The sequence below is a fragment of the Panonychus citri genome, unplaced genomic scaffold (genome assembly GCF_014898815.1).
Source record: "Panonychus citri isolate SS breed McGregor unplaced genomic scaffold, ASM1489881v1 Contig00138, whole genome shotgun sequence".
NCBI lineage: Eukaryota > Metazoa > Arthropoda > Arachnida > Trombidiformes > Tetranychidae > Panonychus > Panonychus citri.
Genome location: NW_026515543.1, coordinates 2,013,595 through 2,032,667, shown reverse-complemented (window position 1 = coordinate 2,032,667; position 19,073 = coordinate 2,013,595). Strand labels below are relative to the sequence as shown.

At 31.3% G+C, this 19,073-nt stretch overlaps 6 protein-coding genes and 1 long non-coding RNA gene across 10 annotated transcripts; 5 read left to right on the top strand and 2 right to left on the bottom strand.

Annotated features, from left to right (window-relative positions):
- Positions 1–142: 142 nt before the first annotated feature.
- On the top strand, positions 143–1,805 carry LOC128393392 (phospholipid scramblase 2-like). The gene is made up of 5 exons (XM_053353573.1): positions 143–494; positions 557–739; positions 804–900; positions 958–1,324; positions 1,390–1,805. The coding sequence occupies exons 1-5, from the start codon at positions 344–346 to the stop codon at positions 1,423–1,425; spliced, it is 834 nt and encodes a 277-aa protein (XP_053209548.1). The 5' UTR covers positions 143–343; the 3' UTR covers positions 1,426–1,805.
- Positions 1,806–1,880: 75 nt separating this feature from the next.
- Positions 1,881–3,382, top strand: LOC128393394 (phospholipid scramblase 2-like). Its single transcript, XM_053353575.1, has 5 exons — positions 1,881–2,118; positions 2,192–2,374; positions 2,447–2,540; positions 2,766–3,123; positions 3,182–3,382. Exons 1-5 carry the CDS (start codon positions 2,070–2,072, stop codon positions 3,245–3,247), a joined length of 750 nt encoding a protein of 249 aa, XP_053209550.1. The 5' UTR covers positions 1,881–2,069; the 3' UTR covers positions 3,248–3,382.
- Positions 3,383–3,532: 150 nt separating this feature from the next.
- On the top strand, positions 3,533–5,754 carry LOC128393393 (phospholipid scramblase 2-like). Its single transcript, XM_053353574.1, has 5 exons — positions 3,533–3,921; positions 4,112–4,294; positions 4,367–4,460; positions 4,752–5,112; positions 5,170–5,754. The coding sequence occupies exons 1-5, from the start codon at positions 3,870–3,872 to the stop codon at positions 5,233–5,235; spliced, it is 756 nt and encodes a 251-aa protein (XP_053209549.1). The 5' UTR covers positions 3,533–3,869; the 3' UTR covers positions 5,236–5,754.
- Positions 5,614–10,203, top strand: LOC128393386 (phospholipid scramblase 2-like). 2 transcript variants are annotated; one of them, XM_053353567.1, is made up of 7 exons: positions 5,614–5,754; positions 5,904–6,153; positions 7,700–7,882; positions 7,959–8,055; positions 8,637–9,003; positions 9,490–9,528; positions 9,609–10,203. In XM_053353567.1, exons 2-6 carry the CDS (start codon positions 5,925–5,927, stop codon positions 9,517–9,519), a joined length of 906 nt encoding a protein of 301 aa, XP_053209542.1. In that variant the 5' UTR covers positions 5,614–5,754; positions 5,904–5,924; the 3' UTR covers positions 9,520–9,528; positions 9,609–10,203. The 2 variants fall into 2 exon arrangements, with proteins under 2 accessions (XP_053209542.1, XP_053209541.1); XM_053353566.1 differs by lacking the exon at positions 9,490–9,528.
- Positions 10,204–10,391: 188 nt separating this feature from the next.
- On the bottom strand, positions 10,392–13,661 carry LOC128393380 (6-phosphogluconate dehydrogenase, decarboxylating-like). Its single transcript, XM_053353558.1, has 7 exons — positions 13,350–13,661; positions 13,123–13,198; positions 12,778–12,922; positions 12,145–12,364; positions 11,472–11,994; positions 10,845–11,201; positions 10,392–10,746 (listed from the first exon to the last, which is right to left on the bottom strand). The coding sequence occupies exons 1-7, from the start codon at positions 13,358–13,360 to the stop codon at positions 10,627–10,629; spliced, it is 1,452 nt and encodes a 483-aa protein (XP_053209533.1). The 5' UTR covers positions 13,361–13,661; the 3' UTR covers positions 10,392–10,626.
- A 152-nt stretch (positions 13,662–13,813) lies between these two features.
- LOC128393405 (uncharacterized) lies at positions 13,814–17,404 on the top strand. 3 transcript variants are annotated; one of them, XR_008326135.1, is made up of 3 exons: positions 13,814–14,237; positions 14,365–14,527; positions 14,621–15,086. It is a non-coding gene; the product is annotated as an uncharacterized LOC128393405 (long non-coding RNA). The 3 variants fall into 3 exon arrangements; XR_008326137.1 differs by adding an exon at positions 17,273–17,404 and having other exon boundaries at positions 13,827–14,237; positions 14,365–16,210; XR_008326136.1 differs by adding an exon at positions 16,978–17,106 and having other exon boundaries at positions 13,827–14,237; positions 14,365–16,210.
- LOC128393396 (uncharacterized) lies at positions 16,776–17,399 on the bottom strand. The gene is made up of 4 exons (XM_053353577.1): positions 17,268–17,399; positions 17,132–17,215; positions 16,976–17,065; positions 16,776–16,908 (listed from the first exon to the last, which is right to left on the bottom strand). Exons 1-4 carry the CDS (start codon positions 17,397–17,399, stop codon positions 16,834–16,836), a joined length of 381 nt encoding a protein of 126 aa, XP_053209552.1. The 3' UTR covers positions 16,776–16,833.
- Positions 17,405–19,073: the final 1,669 nt, after the last annotated feature.

Below are 19,073 nucleotides of genomic sequence, written 5' to 3'. Positions count from 1 at the left end.
AAAGCTCTTTGTGATTTCAAGAATCCGTAGTCATGGTAACAACCAGATGAGTTCTAATTATAGTCAATGTTCCTTGATTCTTTGCTCATCGTCTAGATTTTAACTGATCGATAAATATATTATCTCTTTGGATAAAAACCCAGAATTACATCATCTTTGTCTATGAATGAATCTAGTTCGAGTTAATATTTGACCAGAATTTTGAAAAAAATTTTCACTCAATAGAATTGATAAACCAAATAATCAGTTAACTGTCATCTATTTGATGCTCTTTATTAAAGAGGATAAAAGATTAATCAATTTGTTTTAATTGTTTACAATTTATTTATGTGTTGATAGCAAAATGTCAGCTCGTTATTCACCTCGCCCATCAGTTGATTTCAATGAGTATTCACCTTATCCTCAACCTTATGGGACAACCAAACCAATACAAACTCCTTATGGTCAAGCTGATTATCCACCGTTACCACCAACACAACAACAAATTGTTTCTGGTAATTAAATTATCACAATGTCTCTGATATTATCATTAATTAACTGTCTCAATTGTCTTTAGGTGATTGGATGATTGCTCCAATTATATCTGGTTGTCCACCAGGATTAGAGTATTTAACCCAAATTGACCAGTTAATTATTCATCAAAAGGTTGAGCTTCTTGAAGTTTTGTGTGGATGTGAAACTAAAAACAAATATAAAATCAAAAATAGTTTAGGACAAAAAGTTTACACTGCAAAAGAAGGTAAACCAACAATTAGTTAATTGTCTTCAATTCGATGCTAATTCTTTGATTCACTTTTTCAAAGACTCTGATTGTTTGACTCGTAATTGCTGTGGACCAAATAGATCTTTCGAGATGAAAATGATCGATTGTCAGGAAAGAGAAGTCCTTCATTTCTATCGGTAAGATTACGATTGATTAGAGACTGAGATGATTAAGTTGAATGTTATTCTCCTTAGGCCATTAAGATGTTCATTGTGTTGCTTCCCTTGGTGCTTACAACGATTAGAGGTGACGACGTACGAGTCGATTTGTGGATTCGTTGAGCAAGTTTGGTCACTTTGGAGTCCCAAGTTCAATGTCTGTAATGCCGATGGTGAAACGGTCCTCTACATCGAGGGTCCTGGTTGTACCTTTTCCATTTGTGGTGAAGTAGAGTTTAAAGTGTTCACTTTGAATGATAAAACTCAGGTCGGTCGAATTACTAAAAAGTGGACTGGCCTTACTCGTGAGGCATTTACGGACGCTGATCACTTTGGTATCTCATTTCCAATGGAATTAGATGTTAACATAAAAGCAGTTCTGCTAGGAGCTTGTTTCTTAATTGTAAGATCTGTTGATCATAATCATCAACAATTTACTAACAATCTCTCTTTCCTTTTTAACTTTAGGATTTCATGTACTTTGAAAAACCGGCCAATGATTAACTTAATCAGATTTTTAATTGTTACTCTCCATTTGTACTTATTAAGGAAACACTGTATTATCTTCGGGATGATCACATCAATCCGCTGATTGTTAATTTAAATTGTTTGCTCAATTCTACCCATGAATAAATCTCGAGATTGCGCTGAGTTCCCTCGAATTGTTGGCCATTAATTTGATCCACTAATCGACTGAATTAAGTGAAATCATCAAGTGTTCAAACAAAACTAATAACAAAGTAAAACAGTTTCTATCAATCTCTCTCTCTCTCTCTCTCCGCGCTTTTATCTACTGATTGACAATTTTAATCGCAATTAATACTTCAATCAACGTGAAGATGGAGTAACATACGATTATTGATAATCAACCATATGAGAAGATAAAAGCGATCGTTGATAAGTTACCAATGAGAACTTTATTATTATTAAAAATATTTATTCCAATATCAAATATCCCAAGTTTCTTGATTTGTGAGTGTCAAACTGTTTTCAGCTATTGAAACTATTGAATTTATTAATATCTTCTTGTTCATACTGATCAGGAAAAGTTATTTCCAAACTCATCAATAGTTTTATTATTATTAATTTGAAATCAATTTTAATAGTTAATCACTCATTTGATTGAAAACATAACCTAAACCATAATCATGTCTACAACCCAATCACCAGAACAACAGAATCAAGAATCACTAGAAGGTAATAATTAACAGATTATGAAAATTATTTTCACCTTTTCTGGTTCCTTTGAATAACCGAATTTTTTTCATAGAAAACTGGATGGCTACTCCATCGATACCTAATTGTCCACCGGGATTAGAGTATTTAACCAAAGTCTGTCAATTGATTGTCCATCAACGTGCTAAAAAGTTTTCGTCTTTTTCTCGTTGTCATATCGAAAATCAATTCGATATTGAAAGTATCTCAGGGCAAAAGATCTACACTGCTGATGAACGTAAGTTAATTGGAAGATTGTTGAATGATTGAGTTGATTGTTATCATTAATTTTCGTATATTTTAACTTAAGAGATAACCTGTACGGGAATGTGGTGTGGATCAAGTCGATCATTCGAGATGCAAATCACCGACCAGCATGAGCGTGAAATCCTTCATTTATCTCGGTAAGATGTTCACTTAATCATTAGATTGTTACAAGCTTAGAATGAAACTCAGGTAACAAGTTTCCGATTCTTGGAAATTATTATCGTATCATCAAATTGAGATCAATTATGATCAAAGGTTAATTAGTTGGCTGAATAATGAACTTTTTTCTTGGAAAATTGAACAATATCAAAACTCAATGTTTTACTAATCAAATCAACTCAATCATTTGTCGCTCTTTTCAGGCCATTTCGATGTCAATGTTTTCCTTGTTGCCTTCAACAATTAGAAGTTTCCGCTTCTGGGTCAGTTTGTGGGTTTGTTAAAGAATCTTGGTCACCTTTTGTACCCAAATTTAGAATCTGTAATGCTGCCGGCGAAACTGTCCTCCATATCGAAGGCGCTTTTGGTGTGTTTGGATGCCGTCATGATATTGATTTCAAAATTCTTAACTCTAATAACACTCAAATTGGTAAAATTTCCAAAATGTGGATGGGCTTTTCCGGCGAGATTATTTCGGAAATTGATCACTTTAGTATCTCATTTCCAATGGATTTAGATGTTAACATAAAAGCAGTTCTGCTTGGAGCTTGTTTCTTAATTGTAAGATCAGTTAATCATCAACAACAATTTACTAATCATTTCTTTCTTTCTCCTACAGAGTTTCATGTACTTCGAAAATAATATCGCAGGATGTGGAGCGACTATAGCTTTATGTTTTCTATGAATCCACTCGAACCAAACTTGGTCCATTTGATTGCTGTTTCATTTTTGTTTCAACTTTTTTCTCGATAACCAACGACAAGAATCATTTGTTGACAATTAACTCTATTAACTAATTAACAAATTATTAATTCGTAAATTATACTGTTCAAGTCTTTTAATTTTCTTATCAATAACAATTTAAACAATTACTAAATTAAGCAATAGTTTAAATATTGAGTTGATTAATTTAAATTCGCTTTCTTGACTTTTGAGCTAATGGCCTTTGTTTTGACCTCGATTTGTCTTTCGCTCATTCAACTTTGCTTATTTGAAAATTTACCGCAACAATTAATACTACAATCAACTTGAAGATGGAGTAACATATGATCATTGATAACAATCAAATGAGAAAATAAAAACTATCGTTGATAACATAATTAATTTCAATCATTATTCCGATAAACACCCAAGGCGCTTATAAGTAAAAAGTGTCAAACTATTTTCATCCATTAAAAGAATTGAATTTTTTTCTTGTTCAGTAAAAGTTATTTCCAAACTCATCAATAGTTTTATTATTATTAATTTGAAATCAATTTTAATAGTTAATCACTCATTTGATTGAAAACACAACCTAAACCATAATCATGTCCACAACTCAATCACCAGAACAACAGAATCAACAACAACCATTGGAAGGTAATTAGCATCAGATTATGACACTTATTTTCCTCCGTTGTAAGACTCAAGATACATGTATGTCCACCAGCTCATCATTCTCACTTGCAGCTGATTTTTTTCGGCTTACTAACTTATTATTAGTCAGAAATAGATAAGTTTATTCTGAATACAATTGAATCCACTGAGCTTATGTTGATTTTTTCCACAGAAAACTGGATGGCCACCCCATCGGTACCTAATTGTCCACCGGGATTAGAGTATTTGACTCAAGTTGACCAGTTGCTTGTCCATCAGCATTTTAAAAAATTTACTTCTTTTTCTCGTTGTCATATTGAAAACCGATTCGATATCAAAAATGCTTCAGGGCAAAAGATCTACATTGCTGATGAACGTAAGTTAATTGGAAGATTGTTGAATGATTGAGTTGATTGTTATCATTAATTTTCGTATATTTTAACTTAAGAGATAACCTGTAAGGGAATGTGGTGCGGACCAAGTCGATCATTCGAGATGCAGATCACAGATCAGCATGAGCGTGAAATCCTTCATTTATCTCGGTAAGATGTTCACTTAATCATTAGATTAACTAATCACCAGTGATTAAGTAAACTGAAGTTTCTATTAATCGACTGTTACAAGCTTAGAATGAAACTCAGGTAACAAGTTTCCGATTCTTGGAAATTATTATCTTATCATCAAATTGAGATCAATTCTGATCAAAGGTTAATTTGTTGGCTGAATAATTATCATATCGTAACTCTGATAAAGTTTTTCTTGGAAAACTGAGTAACATGTTTGAACAATCAATCGATTTCAATCTCTTTTCAATTTGTTATATCTTTTTTCAGGCCATTTCGATGTCAATGTTTTCCTTGTTGCCTTCAACAATTAGAAGTTTCCGCTTCTGGGTCAGTTTGTGGGTTTGTTAAAGAATCTTGGTCACTTTTTGTACCCAAATTCAGAATCTGTAATGCTGCCGGCGAAACTGTCCTCCGTATCGAAGGGCCTTTTTGTACATTTGGATGTGGTCGAGATATTGAGTTCAAAATTTTCACTTCCAATGGTAACACTCAAATTGGTCGAATCGCCAAAAAATGGATTGGCCTTACTCGCGAGGTCCTTTCGGACATCGATCACTTTGGTATCTCATTTCCAATGGATTTAGATGTTAACATAAAAGCAGTTCTGCTTGGAGCTTGTTTCTTAATTGTAAGATCAGTTAATCATCATCAACAACAATTTACTAATTATCTCTCTTCCTCTCAGGATTTCATGTACTTTGAAGGTAATGGTTCAAGAATTGGAGCAAGTCTCGCTTTATGTTGTCTATGAATCGAAATTCGAAACCCTGACCAACGAAAGTCAATTACAATGTTCCAATGGACACACTGACCATCACAAACTTAACCTTGTCTAATTTAAGCTCTTCAATTGTCCTTTTCAACTAATTGACAATCAATTGGATTTTAAACCATTAATAATAGATGATTATATTCAAAAAAGAAAAGTTAATTTCCTTTAATTGTTCAAATTTTTATTGAAAGTAAGGGAGTGGAGTTTGTTCACAATAATATTTAACACAATTACGACAATCAACTGAAAGATGGAGCAACGTACCAGCCAAACGAAAGAGAGAAAATCAACTGACTCTCTTTTTCTTTTTTGTTCAGATTTGTTTATTTCTCTATAAACTGTAACTCTCTTTGTCTTCATTTACTTTTTTTTTTATTTTCGTTTTTCTAACACCTCAATAAATCTAATTGTAACTCTTGATTAATTAACTCTGTTGAATTTTCTTCGTGTTCCTTTGATATTACATTTGTCACAATTTCTTAGAAACAAATTTAATTGGTAAATATAAATTTTTCTTTCATCATTTCTATCAACAAATAGAAAATAGAAAATAATTTCATTTTCTAAATTCTCTTTTTCTTATTTTCTCTCATCTTTACTCTTTTGATTATTAATTTTCTTACTGATTGTGTCTTGTGTATTTCTAGAAAATCTCAGTTACTTAAATCATGTCCGGACCTTATTCAAATCAACCACCACCGATTGGCCTTGTTGGTCCACCGCCGAACGCACCACCACCAAGTTACCCTGGTTATCCACCTGCAGGTCAACCGGGCGGTTACCCACCTTACCCTCAGCCTTATGGGGCACCTCAACCAATGCAACCGCCGCCGATGCAGCCTCCTTATGGACAACCAGGTTATCCACAACCAGTGCACCAACAACAACCATTAGAAGGTAATTAACTAATCACATTTGATAATTACGATCCAATTTTCATGTGTGTTTACATTGTTTTCCTTTCATCTTGGATAACCTGTTGAATGTTGTGAAAAATGAGTTAATCCCATTGAGTAGATTCAAATTAATTCTCATGTATAATTATGATTTCACTTGATTATAATCTAAATGATTTCTATGATTTTCCCATTCATGGATCTTGATTGTGATTATAACAATAATAATAATCAAATTGTTTTTCCAGTCTATTGAAATCCATAATAATTAATATCTACTACAATTGGCAGCCATTCAGTTGACAATTATTTTGTGTCAATTTGAATAATAATTTCATCAAATGACCTGAATATCAAATACTATAAATAATTAACTCATTCTAATTTATCATCAGCACAATAATTACCTCAAACTAATCAGAAAATGTTTGACTTGAAAGCAATACGATTAATCAGCTGATATATTGAGACAAATCTTAGGCCTGAAATTATCTAATTTAGAGAGAGAAAATCATTGAGAGAAAACTATTGAATATAATTTAATTGTCTCCCCGCTCGAGAATCAATTAATTGTAACTATTATTAGGTCACTTTCCCTTGACGATTTCCTTGAGTTAATTCATGTTACCTTTATATACATGAATTGTTTTTAATGTTCATTTTGAATGAATTTTTTTTCCGGTTTTTCATTGAGAACCCACATTAAGAATGATTCATCATGTTGATTATCATGGTGATTGAACAAATTCTGACGTCAATTCTTGTTAGCAATTAAATTAAATGTATGTTGACCGGTTTAACGTGTTAAGTGTATGTGACTGTTTATTTATAAACATTGAAAGTTAAATGAGTTCCCATTCATTTAACATTAACCTCAAAAAAACAACAATACTGTTAATCAATTGTTCACTAATCACAGAATCAACTTAGTTAATTTCCTTAAATTTATATTAATATTTAGATAAATTTCCAACATATCACTTATTGATCAACCATCGGTAAATTGATTGATTGTTTATGACGAGGATAAACAATTAAGATTGTTGATATCTAAAAGTATAATTGTCACTTGGAAATAATTACAATTACAATCATCAATAATACTATCAATAAAAACTCATTAAAATGATGAACAATTGAATGTGTTGACATGTTGATTGTCAAAATCAATTTATCACTGAGACAATTACAATCATATTATTAATTGAATTGAATTTACAATTTATTAATTGTATTGATTGATTAAACAAAAAGTTATTACACCAAGATCGGCAATAGTGAAAGTCCAAATTGAATTGATCAATAGCGTGTCTAGTAAAAGTGATTAAGGTTGATTTAAAGATGACAATTAGTATTCATCAAGTAACAATCAAAACAATAACAATTAGTCACCTAATCAATTTTACTCAATCTATATCCTTTAAAGATTAAGCTTTAATGTCACAATTTAACCTTAAACTGAGTTCTTACGTTTAGGATAAAATTTTGATTGTTTGGTTTATTGTTTAATTAACTTTTCTTTTTATATTTTTCTAAAATGTTTCCAGGTAATTGGATGCCAGCACCTATGATACCTAATTGTCCACCAGGATTGGAGTATTTAACTCAAATTAATCAATTACTTGTCCATCAGAAGGTTGAACTTCTTGAGGCCTTCATTGGTTTCGAGACCAAAAATAAATATCACGTTAAAAACAGTATGGGACAAAAGGTTTACACTGCTAGTGAACGTAAGTTTAATTGTATTAATTGGAGTGTTTAATTTAAGAGTATTAATTATTGATTGTTAATTATTTCCATTCACAGAAACTGATTGTTGTACTCGAAATTGCTGTGGATCATCTCGACCTTTTGACATGAAAATCCTCGATTATCAAAAGCGGGAAGTGCTTCATTTCTACAGGTAAAATATTGATTCTAAGTTTCAACATGGAAACAAAAATATTAATGATACAAAATCATCCATGGATTATTGTGATTACCTTGAATCCTGTTTGATCAAATATAGAGATCATCATAATATCAATATCAATATATCACAATCAAATGTAAACATCCTTGCAGTTAATGCAAAGTGAACTTTCATTTAATCATTTAATCATTTATTACAACATGGAAATGATAATCAACCCTTTACAACACAATAATTAGTCTTTTAGTTACTAATATTCAATTTTGATACAACATTAATTCAGAAAGAGAGACAGGGAGAGAATACAATTTTCTTATTGATTTAAAAATGTAATTATCAATATCGATCAAAGGTTAACTCATAATCTGAATCAATATTGACTCGAAAAGGGAGACCAAACTGAGATTATTTCAGTTATTCAGATGATCCGGATGAATTTCAAGAATCATGGAGATTTACTCTTGCCAAGAAACAGATTAAATCTCTTCTTAATCTTGATTAGTCATTTCTTTGTTCTATTTCTCTTGACAATTATTAACGAATTTTTATTTTCTCGTCTTCCTTATTTTCAGACCATTACGATGTCAATCATGTTGGTTTCCATGTTGCCTTCAACGATTAGAAGTTTCCGCTTCCGGATCAGTTTGTGGATACGTTGAACAGTCTTGGTCAATTTGTTTCCCCAAATTTAGAGTCTGTAATGCCGCCGGTGAAACTGTCCTTCGTATCGAAGGACCTTTTTGTACCTTTTCCATTTGTGGGGATGTTGAATTTCATGTACTCTCTCGAGATGGTAACACTCAAGTTGGTCGAATCACCAAAAAGTGGTCTGGCCTGGCTCGTGAATTGTTCACTGACGCTGATCACTTTGGTATCTCATTCCCGATGGATTTAGATGTTAACATTAAAGCAGTTCTAATGGGAGCTTGTTTCTTGATTGTAAGTTAACAACAATCAAAAGATTACATGGATTAACAATGGCCAGTGTAATGATTAGTCACATTCATCAAATTATCACTCAGATTTAATATTTCATTTGAATCTTATCATGTAAATGATAAGATTACCTTTTGATGAGTTAGGAAAAAATATAATTCTATTCTTAATCATGAATTACACCCATTAGAAAATGGAAAGGCGTTTATTAACCTTGAAATGTTACTCAATTATCTCAATTGATAATTACGTCAATGGATGTTGATTATTTATGTTTTCACGTTTTCTTGTAAATTATTTTCATCATTTGATTCAGAAGTTAGATTGTTGATCTATTGATCAATATTATCACAATGACAAGTAATCAATTCTAACTTTTGATGAAAAAAATTCAATTTGATGATTAGTAGTTGCAATTTTTCATTCTAATCTTTGACTTACACAATATAATTAACTAATTGTTATAATTTTTCATCTATTCTCTCATAGGATTTCATGTTCTTTGAAAATTCAATTTGATTATTAGTGGTTACTATTTTTCATTCTAATCTTTGACTTACACAATATAATTAACTAATTGTTATCATTTTTCATCTATTCTCCCATAGGATTTCATGTTCTTTGAAAAAAGTGGAAACAAGGAACAAGATCGACCAGGAATGTTTGATTAATCATTTAAACTCAAATTGGAAAAGATTGGTCACAATTAAACTGAATAATTAGGCCTTTAATCTTTGCAACAATTAATCACAATCATCGTCATCAAAATCCACAAAAAAATGAGCACATTTTTACTTTAATCGTAATCATTTTTTCTTTGTAAACTCGACAATTAAGCCTAAATTGTTTACGGTTTAAACCAAATTGAAATGAGACAACTTTGAATATCAATTAATACGATAATCAATTTATCAATAAGTTTTTTTTATAAACAAACCTTATATATTATATCATTAATATCCTTAAGAAAAATGTGCAATTATCAAGGAAATTAATTAATTTACTGAGAGAAAATTTAATTTGATTGCAATTTGGTGGTTCAAATGTTGATACAGTTTGATCTTAATTGTTTACCTCTTTTTCACAAATTGTTGTGGCCAAAAACCTAAGCTAATTTATCCTCAAGCCAAAATAAGTTGTCCTTAATCACTTTGCCTCTTTGTAAATAAATTAATTGTTCACACTTTTGCTTTGATATTTTAATCAATTTCTATCTGGTAATTAATTCAATTTGTGGCCATTGTCACAATTTCGTTGTTTAAATTAATTGTGATTCTCTAATAACATAATCTGATTCTCATTCAAACGAAAACAAAAATTAGTTTATTGTTAATAATTCATTTTAATTTCTTTCTGATTTTAATTAGAACAAATTTTTCCAAATTTACTGATTAAGATTATAAATCTGATTACAATTGAATCAGGATTTATTTATTGAGATAAAGTTAAATTAAAACAATCTATTGAAAGAATAGTTTTGATCTAGAGAAATTTGATATTCAACAGTATCTTTTATGATATTATTTTGAACTGAAATTCATAAACTGTAACAATTATATTAATAAGTAGCAATTAACAAAAACAAAACAATTTATAAATTTATTATTCCCAAACTGTTAACGATCATCATGCAGTATAAGTGGTTGATGCAACTGATCCTCCACGTCCAGTCCAATTTGTATGAATATATTGACCGGGTTTGTTCAATAGTTCATAGGTGTGAGCGCCGAAAAAGTCTCGTTGAGCCTAAAAGATGAAAGTTGAGAAACAATTAGAAAAGTGATCATTTTTCAAATGGGATAATTTAATTGATTTTCACTACCTCTAATGGGAAAGTTAATTACCTGAATCAAGTTAGCGGGCAGTTTTTCTGCTCGATAACCATCATAGAAAGCAAGAGCAGTGCTAAAAGCGGGAGTTGGAATACCAAGAAGAACGGCCTGAGAAACAACATATCTCCATGATTGTTGACATGTGTGAATTGCATCTCGGAAAAATGGATCCATAAGAAGATTAGTAAGAGATGGATCCTTTTCGAAGGCTGATTTGATATTACCAAGGAAAACACTTCGAATGATACAACCACCTCTCCACATGAGAGCGATAGCTCCATAGTTGAGTTTCCATTTCAACTCACGAGCAGCTTCACGAAGTAACATAAATCCTTGAGTGTATGAGATTATCTTGGATGCATAGAGAGCCTACAATTATGAGAGAGGCAGAGAGAGAAAGAGAGATTAAAAGGAAGAAAAAAAATTATGTTAATTATGAGATGAGGGAAAAAGGAAGAGAGAGAGAGAGAAAGATAAATCGAATGATTTATAATACCAGTTACAAGTAATAAAATCACCGATCACTAATCACTAAATTAGAGATAATTAACTTTTACAAAACTGAAGAGATTCAATCAAATTATCCTCATCATTATTGTTTCATTAAATGTCTCTCTTTCTCTATTATCAATTCATTACCTTTCGTATATGCTCAATAAATTGTTTTTTATCTCCTTTATAATGAGTTTCTGAAGGTCCTTTGAGTACAGAACTTGCTTTGACTCTTTCGTCTTTTAATGAAGATAAACACCGAGCGAAAACCGATTCACCGATTAGAGTAACAGGTACACCATATTCTAGCGCTGAGATGGCTGTCCATTTACCGGTTCCCTTTTGTCCAGCTGAATCACGAATTTTATCTACCAAGGGTTTACCATCGGTATCTTTGTATTTCATTATTTCCGCTGTAATTTCAATAAGGAAAGAGTCAAGTTCACCCTTATTCCATTCATCTAAAACTTTTCCCATCTCATCACAACTTAAACCAAGACCATCTTTCATTAGGTGATAAGCTTCACAAATAAGTTGCATGTCTCCATACTCGATACCATTGTGAACCATTTTAACGAAATGTCCAGCACCATTGTCACCAACCCAATCACAACAAGGTTCTGAACCAACTTTGGCAGAGATGCTTTGGAAAATGTCTTTAACGTGAGGCCTTTTGTGTGTATGTGAGTATAAGGAGGAAAAATGGAGGAAAAAAATAACAAGCAAATTATTGATTAAAAAATTGACGTAGTTAAAAATGGATGAGGAAGCAGAAAGAACGACGAATATAACAGGAAGAGAATTTAAAAAAAGAACCAACCAAGCTTCAATATGTCCTCCAGGCATAAGAGATGGACCAAACCGAGCACCTTCCTCTCCCCCTGAGACACCGGTTCCAATGAAAAGTAAACCCTTGGCTTTAAGTTCATCGCATCTTCTTTGGGTATCTTGATACTCGGAATTACCACCGTCAATAATAATATCACCTTTCTCTAGGAAAGGAAGTAATTGTTTGATAAAATCGTCAACGGCAGATCCAGCTAAGGAAAAGAAAAGAAAAATCATTTAGAGTTAAACTTAAAGGTCAGATATAATATTAATCAATCGAAATCAAGGTCAAGGCAAGAGATGGTGATAAAAATGAGTAATTCTATTCACTACCCCATCAATTTATAGCTTAATTATATTTTTAGATTGAATAAATTTCTCTCTCATTCTCATTCTCACCAAATCTTTTTTTTTCTAAAGCAAATTGAACAAACTACTTTTTTTCACTCCTCTCCTCTCTCACTCACTTAATTTAGGTTCTTCATTGAAAAATTGACCTGATATCTACAAGTAATGATAAATATTAAATGATAATAAGATTATAGTCAGTTATCTTTCTCTCACTTGATTTACCTCTTTTCTACCAATAACTTCGTAATTATCATAACTGATCATCAAAACAAACCTTTAACTAGAAGCATAATTCGCCTGGGTTTCTTTAATTTGGCAACCATGTCTTCAAGTGATTTAGCTCCAACTATTTTGGTTCCTTTAGCTTCGTTCTCCAAAAACCGGGTTACCTTTTCAACAGTACGATTGTAAACACATACCTAAGAACCCAAATCACATAAGAAAGTAAATACATCAGATTAAATATCACAATAAGAACAAGATGAACACAATAAGGAAATCATTTTGACACTTTCACAATCACAACCCAAATAAAACAATAGAAACACCAACACAAAACAAAGGATAAAATGGCGATTCCAATGAAACCTGTAGATCACTAGATGAACATTCAGCTTACCGTAAACCCATGATCGTTCATATTAAGAACAAGATTTTGACCCATAACAGCCAAACCAATAAGAGCAATATCAGCTCTTCATGAGTGAACAAAAATCCCAATTGTAACCACAAGTACAACAAATGAATAGATGTAAATCACGTAAAGGAAAAAAAAAAAAAGAATTAATCATAACGAAGAAAAAAAAAGAATCAACTAGAGAATCAACATAAAAAAGAATCACTTACTTTTCAGGCATTTTCTATTCTCTGAGTGTATTTAAAAGCGTCAAACAAAAATCAACAGATGATGGAAAGTATAAGATGACAATTAGAGAGTAACAAGAATATAGAATTTATTAATTATCCTTCGAAAAAAAGAGAAATTAAAAAAGTCTACCCAATAAAATGAAAGAAAAAACCAACAACAACAATTTAAAATGTAAAGGGTAAAATGAGAGAAAATGTTGTGTAGTTGTTGACAATTAGTTAAATGAATAAAATCAAGTTGATCAGTTGTTTAATTGTAGAAAAAAAAGGAGAGAGTGAGTGAGAGAAGGAGAGAGAGAGAGAGAGAGTTGAAAGAATTAATTGATTAATAGAAATTAAAAAGAAAGAGAGATTTCGATTAATCCAGTTGTATGTTCACAATAAGAGAGAAAAAAAAATGAGAATTTGTTTGTTATAAAATAGAGAAATTGAATCTCCCTCTTTTTCTTTTCCTTCTCTCGTATTGTTTTCCCCCTTTTTCTCCAAAAAGAGAAACCAAACAACCAATAAGAGAGAAGAGAATAAAACAAAATTCTCTTTTTCCTTTTACCGTTACCAAGAGTCCACCTAATCTGGTGATTTCAGGTTTCCTCCTATTACCCACCCTTTGTCTCTCTCTCTCTCTCCTTTCATGCGACCTTGAAATGATTGGAACATATGACAAGAGAGTGACAAGTTAATGATCTCTCTCATTACCTGATTACCTACTCGGTCTCTTTTTCTTTCTTTCTTTCTTTTTCTCTCTCTCTCTCTTTTTAGTCCTCCTTCTTTCTCTGTCTTTCTTGTCATCATCCAGTAAAATGTCATCACCGTTTTCCATGTAATAATGTTGAGTGTCTGTAGTAGTGATAATTGGTTATTCTTGCGGTAAGTTTTTTTTCTCATTCTATTGATAATTTCATTTCAATTGTTATCGTTTAATTTTGTCTACTTTTACTGATCTTAATGTTAATTTGCTTTTGTCACCCTTTCTCTTTTTTTGTCCGATATTCAGGTTGTAGGTAAACAACAGGTAGAGTGTTATTGGTAATTGCAAGGTATCTCATTGTTTTCGCTGTTGTTTCTTTCAGTATTGTCAACTTCTTTACGGCTTTTTAGGCTAATTTTGTGATCTTATTTTTTTTGTCACGTTTATTTGGTTTGATTAATGATAAATTGTAATACACCAATTTGGATACAATTTCTGCTTGGAAAGTTCAAGATAATTTTGTCTCAATTTTTTTGTCTTTTTTTCTGCTTATCTCTTTTAGATATTACGATTAATTCTGAGAAAAATATATGTACATATTGATATTCTAATTGCAATTGAAAACTAATCATGGTCACTTTGAGAACTGTATTTCAACCTTTTGTAACCCGTTAGCCTTAATGTCAATAACCAGAAGAAAAAAAATGAATTTCGACAATAACCAAGAAGAAAGCATGATAACCTGATTCCCGTTCATCAACGAGTTTCTTTCAATTGCTGAAACATGTCATCAAACGTACGATTGGTAACTAATCCAGGAAATTAATGAATGATCATCTCATTATCTTTTCGACTGTTTTGACGTGTATTCATCATCATCATCTTCAAACAACAAAAACATCGATATTATCACTATGATTGTCGTCATTTTGTTTTTCTTTCTACTTAAATGAAGAGACTCCGTCCCTCATTTAACCAGGAAAAAGAAACAGGAAAGAAACAGCTATAAACCAGAATTTTATATAGAATCAGATTCAATTTATTGTTCTTTTTTTTGAATTACTATCATTTTATTGATCTGAACAAAAATGCAAGTGAAAATTTATCACGCTCAAGTTAATTGGTTTCACTCTGCATACAATATTTACCTTCATTGTTGGTGACAAGTCTACCAGATCAATTAACCAATCAATTTAATTCATGGAAACCAACCACATTACTTCATCATCGAAAATCATGACTTTGAACCATTCCAACTACAATTAAACCAAGATACCTTTTGTTTGACCTTAGAGGTTAATTTTCAAGTATATAAATATATTGATAAATGACTTTGGGTCCTTAAAGTCTTTTGGACCGTTTAATTATTCAAAAAGTGATGATTATGATAAAACTCAATCGATGACGATTCCAACAACAATGATGGTGAATTTACAAATTCTGGTGGATCCTCTGGTATTTGGCACGAAGTTTTCACCTCCCAAGAAAGAAAAGACTGATGAAAATCTAAGGATCCAATAGGAATGGTGGAAAAACAGAAATGTCCAGTTAATCAAATCCTAATTGTCCAGCAAAAGGAAAGGTTTGACACCTCTTACTCCACCCACATTTGTGAATCTTCAATAGTCAATGGAAAAGCCTTATGGACGAAATTAACATTCAATGATTGATAAAGTAGAGAAAATAGAGAAGATGAACCAAAATTCACTTGGGAAAAGAAATGTATCGATTTTACAATCAAATTAATGGTGGATAATCAGCATTCTCGTCATATTAATATTTGATTGATTAAACGTGAATTATTGACAAAGATTTTTATGGTTATGGTGATGATGAAGATTATCCATGAATAGATCAGATCTTTTGATCATTCTCTTTAATCAACTCTTTCCTTTCACGATTTATCATCATCTTTGGTGGAAAAGGAAAGATACCCGATGACCATGTGAATGAAAAAGGATGTAAATGAATCCCTTCATCTTCATCCGTTAATCCAATTAAATTAACTGGTAAAAGTCAAACGGTTAATCAACAACAACAATAATAATAATTTTTCAATCGGAAATGGAAAACATTTCCTTTCCATAAATACAAATACATTTAACTTCCAATGGAAACAGCAACAAACCATAAAAGATGATACATTTTCCAGGTAAATCAGTTGATTAATTAACCAATTTGACGAAAAAAAATTAACAATTGGAAAGCGATCAAACTATCAGAAATTTATCCTTGACAAAAGAAAAACTTTGTTAATGTTAAATTGTTGACAATTAAATCGATTTCAATCCAACATTGACCTTATTATCACAATTAACTGTCTGATAATCAGTTAATTGTGATAGTTTGTAATTACTAAAATTAAATATTCTAATAACTTATTTATCGTAACAAATGATATTAACTTAATTGTTACCATTATCGTTACTTTTCTGGCAGCAATTAACTTGACATTTGATAAACAATTAAGGAAAATTATCTATTGAACAATTTAAACAACCCATTGATTTAATTGTTAATTTAACTACAAATTAACCAACACAAAGTGTTACCATAATGTTTTCAATTGTATTAAACATTTCAAGGAATCACAATTAACCATAACCTTAACTGCCTTTGAATACACAAAATGATTGCAATACTTAATCGTTAACAAGATAATTAAGTGACTTTTAATTCAATCAAATCAAAAGCAAAACAAAAACAAAACAATTAACAAACACATTAAGATTTCCAATACCATTGGATGTCCAGTTTTTCTTGACCATTTGCTCACTATTGATGAGATACGATAACCGAATTTAAATTGCAAGCAAATAACATAATCATACTACAATTTTCCAAGACAAACTAAACAATCGAGACAACGAAAAAAATTAATCAGTTGATTAAATTGATCAATGAATTAATTACTTACAGAAACAATGATGTCTCTTTTCACTACGAAAAAATCACCGACTGGAATACCGATTTCTGGATTATTAAGTCGATCAAGTATCTCGAAAGTCTAAAGAGATAATGAGAATTAAAATTAGTTAATTGTCTTCATTTGGTTGTTGATTGTTAATTTCACCTTTAAATTTGGTGTCGAGAAACGATAATTACAAGTTCGAGAACGATACAAAAGTTTTGTCAGCTTAAAGTGTAACAATTTACTCTGTGAGAAGACAATTGATTTAAATTGAATTCGATGGATTTTTTTCTCTTACCGCAGAGTTAAAATTTCCAACATTGTACCAAGTGAAACTCGCAAAGATAATGATGGGAATTCCGGCAGAACTCATGAGGAATGAGAAATTATCGGAGATAATATTGACCATGGAACCTAAAAATATCGTCATGTCACAAAAAATCGAAGTGATAATTAGAAAGAAAAACATTAATGTTCTAATGTCCGAAAACCACTGGTCACTCTCATTATAGAATCGAATTATTTTCCTATTGATTTTAATCAATTTTCTATCGAAATTGTTACAATTAATTGACAAATCATCAACTTTATCGTTTAAGCTTTTCAGTTGAAAATGGTAAATAGTAAATGAGATCATTATTTGATAGATTGTGATTGTAAGACCACAACCAAGACCAGTGAAGACAATTAACTCAACAATTGCCCAGAAAATTGATGAGATGACCGACCCGATGCTCGACGATGAAGATAATGTACTGAACCTAATCGAGAATACGAGTAACAATATAACGGAAACTTCTATGATAACATTTCGAGTACAAAGTGTCAACAAAGAGAAAGTGACCTTTTTGAATCGACGCAATTGATTCGAGTTCATGGAAAATCTGTCCAAGGTGAAGGTGTCAACAGTCACACCGAAATAGTTACTGAACAGTTTCTCGAAAACTCCTTTATTTTTGAGAGTCAGTATATATTCATGACCAACGATCTCTGCGAATAAAAAAGTCGCACTTATCAAGGCCAAAACTCCGTTATTATTTCCAGGGACTTTAATGTCCGATATGATGACCGGATATTCATCAAGGTTCAACGATAAGAGAGAACATCGAATCATCAACAAAATTGATAAAAAGAAAAACAAATAGTTGAGTATCAACATTTTCCTTGGAATTGGTTCATCAATACTCTGTGAATACCCTCGGCGTGAGCCCAAGAATATGATTGACATTTTCTCCATATTCTTGAACAATTTAGACAATTCAACATCGATAGGATCAAATTGATTCGGTAAACATAATAGATTACGAGAAATATTAATCAACTTCCGTTTATAATTAGTGTAACCAAAGTTAATTGTTGGTTCGTTGGTGTTAATCATGATTTATACGGTTGATCATTTTAAACACAAATGTGTCAACTGTTGAGCGTTTGCTAAGTGTTCAATCAACTAATATTCACAATTATGAATAAACTTTTCAAGTCTGATTCTCTGATTTTTGATTGATTTATTGATTGATACTTAAATTTCATAATTTAATAGCACATAAATTATCACGATAATTAAGACACTCTGCACGAATATGATACTTATCAATTGTTAATGGTAATTACTTTTTATGCAGCTCTCTATTTGATTAATCAATTTAATTCAAATCGATAGAAATCAACTTAATGTCGAAAATACAATAAATAAATCAACAAGTTCAATATCTCATTAATCAGTTTGATTGATCACCAAATATTCAATTAGAACAATTTTAATAGAACGATAAACCATAATTAAGCCCATGAAACTCCCTTGACCGTTGAGAATGAGATATGGTCAGTTCGTCGTCATATGATGAGTAACCAGTACTTAAGATTATAAATCTCTCAATTAAACGGAATAAATTAGTGGCCATTGTTGGGACAATTGGTAGTGGAAAATCATCTCTCCTTTCAGCTCTTCTAGGTGATCTTCATAAACAACAAGGATCAGCAAATGTTTGCGGTCACGTTGCTTTTGTACCTCAATCAGCTTGGATTCAAAATGCCACAGTTCGTGACAATATCTTATTCGGTGAACCATATTCAAAGACCAAGTATAACAGCGTCGTTGAGGCTT

Excerpts from the sequence above, each read along its gene's own strand:
- LOC128393392 (XM_053353573.1), top strand. The coding sequence starts at position 344 with ATGTCAGCTCGTTATTCACCTCGCCCATCAGTTGATTTCAATGAGTAT. Across the intron at positions 740-803 it reads AGTTTACACTGCAAAAGAAG|ACTCTGATTGTTTGACTCGT; the intron begins GTAAACCAACAA and ends ACTTTTTCAAAG. Across the intron at positions 1,325-1,389 it reads TAGGAGCTTGTTTCTTAATT|GATTTCATGTACTTTGAAAA; the intron begins GTAAGATCTGTT and ends TTTTAACTTTAG.
- LOC128393394 (XM_053353575.1), top strand. The coding sequence starts at position 2,070 with ATGTCTACAACCCAATCACCAGAACAACAGAATCAAGAATCACTAGAA. Across the intron at positions 2,375-2,446 it reads GATCTACACTGCTGATGAAC|AGATAACCTGTACGGGAATG; the intron begins GTAAGTTAATTG and ends TTTTAACTTAAG. Across the intron at positions 2,541-2,765 it reads GAAATCCTTCATTTATCTCG|GCCATTTCGATGTCAATGTT; the intron begins GTAAGATGTTCA and ends CGCTCTTTTCAG.
- LOC128393393 (XM_053353574.1), top strand. The coding sequence starts at position 3,870 with ATGTCCACAACTCAATCACCAGAACAACAGAATCAACAACAACCATTG. Across the intron at positions 3,922-4,111 it reads TCAACAACAACCATTGGAAG|AAAACTGGATGGCCACCCCA; the intron begins GTAATTAGCATC and ends TTTTTTCCACAG. Across the intron at positions 4,295-4,366 it reads GATCTACATTGCTGATGAAC|AGATAACCTGTAAGGGAATG; the intron begins GTAAGTTAATTG and ends TTTTAACTTAAG.
- LOC128393386 (XM_053353566.1), top strand. The coding sequence starts at position 5,925 with ATGTCCGGACCTTATTCAAATCAACCACCACCGATTGGCCTTGTTGGT. Across the intron at positions 7,883-7,958 it reads GGTTTACACTGCTAGTGAAC|AAACTGATTGTTGTACTCGA; the intron begins GTAAGTTTAATT and ends TTCCATTCACAG. Across the intron at positions 8,056-8,636 it reads GAAGTGCTTCATTTCTACAG|ACCATTACGATGTCAATCAT; the intron begins GTAAAATATTGA and ends CCTTATTTTCAG.
- LOC128393380 (XM_053353558.1), bottom strand. Across the intron at positions 11,995-12,144 it reads GGAGGACATATTGAAGCTTG|GCCTCACGTTAAAGACATTT; the intron begins GTTGGTTCTTTT and ends TACACACAAAAG. Across the intron at positions 11,202-11,471 it reads TTATTGAGCATATACGAAAG|GCTCTCTATGCATCCAAGAT; the intron begins GTAATGAATTGA and ends TCATAATTGTAG.
- LOC128393396 (XM_053353577.1), bottom strand. The coding sequence starts at position 17,399 with ATGACGATATTTTTAGGTTCCATGGTCAATATTATCTCCGATAATTTC. Across the intron at positions 17,216-17,267 it reads TTGGAAATTTTAACTCTGCG|AGTAAATTGTTACACTTTAA; the intron begins GTAAGAGAAAAA and ends GTCTTCTCACAG. Across the intron at positions 17,066-17,131 it reads TCTCGACACCAAATTTAAAG|ACTTTCGAGATACTTGATCG; the intron begins GTGAAATTAACA and ends TTATCTCTTTAG.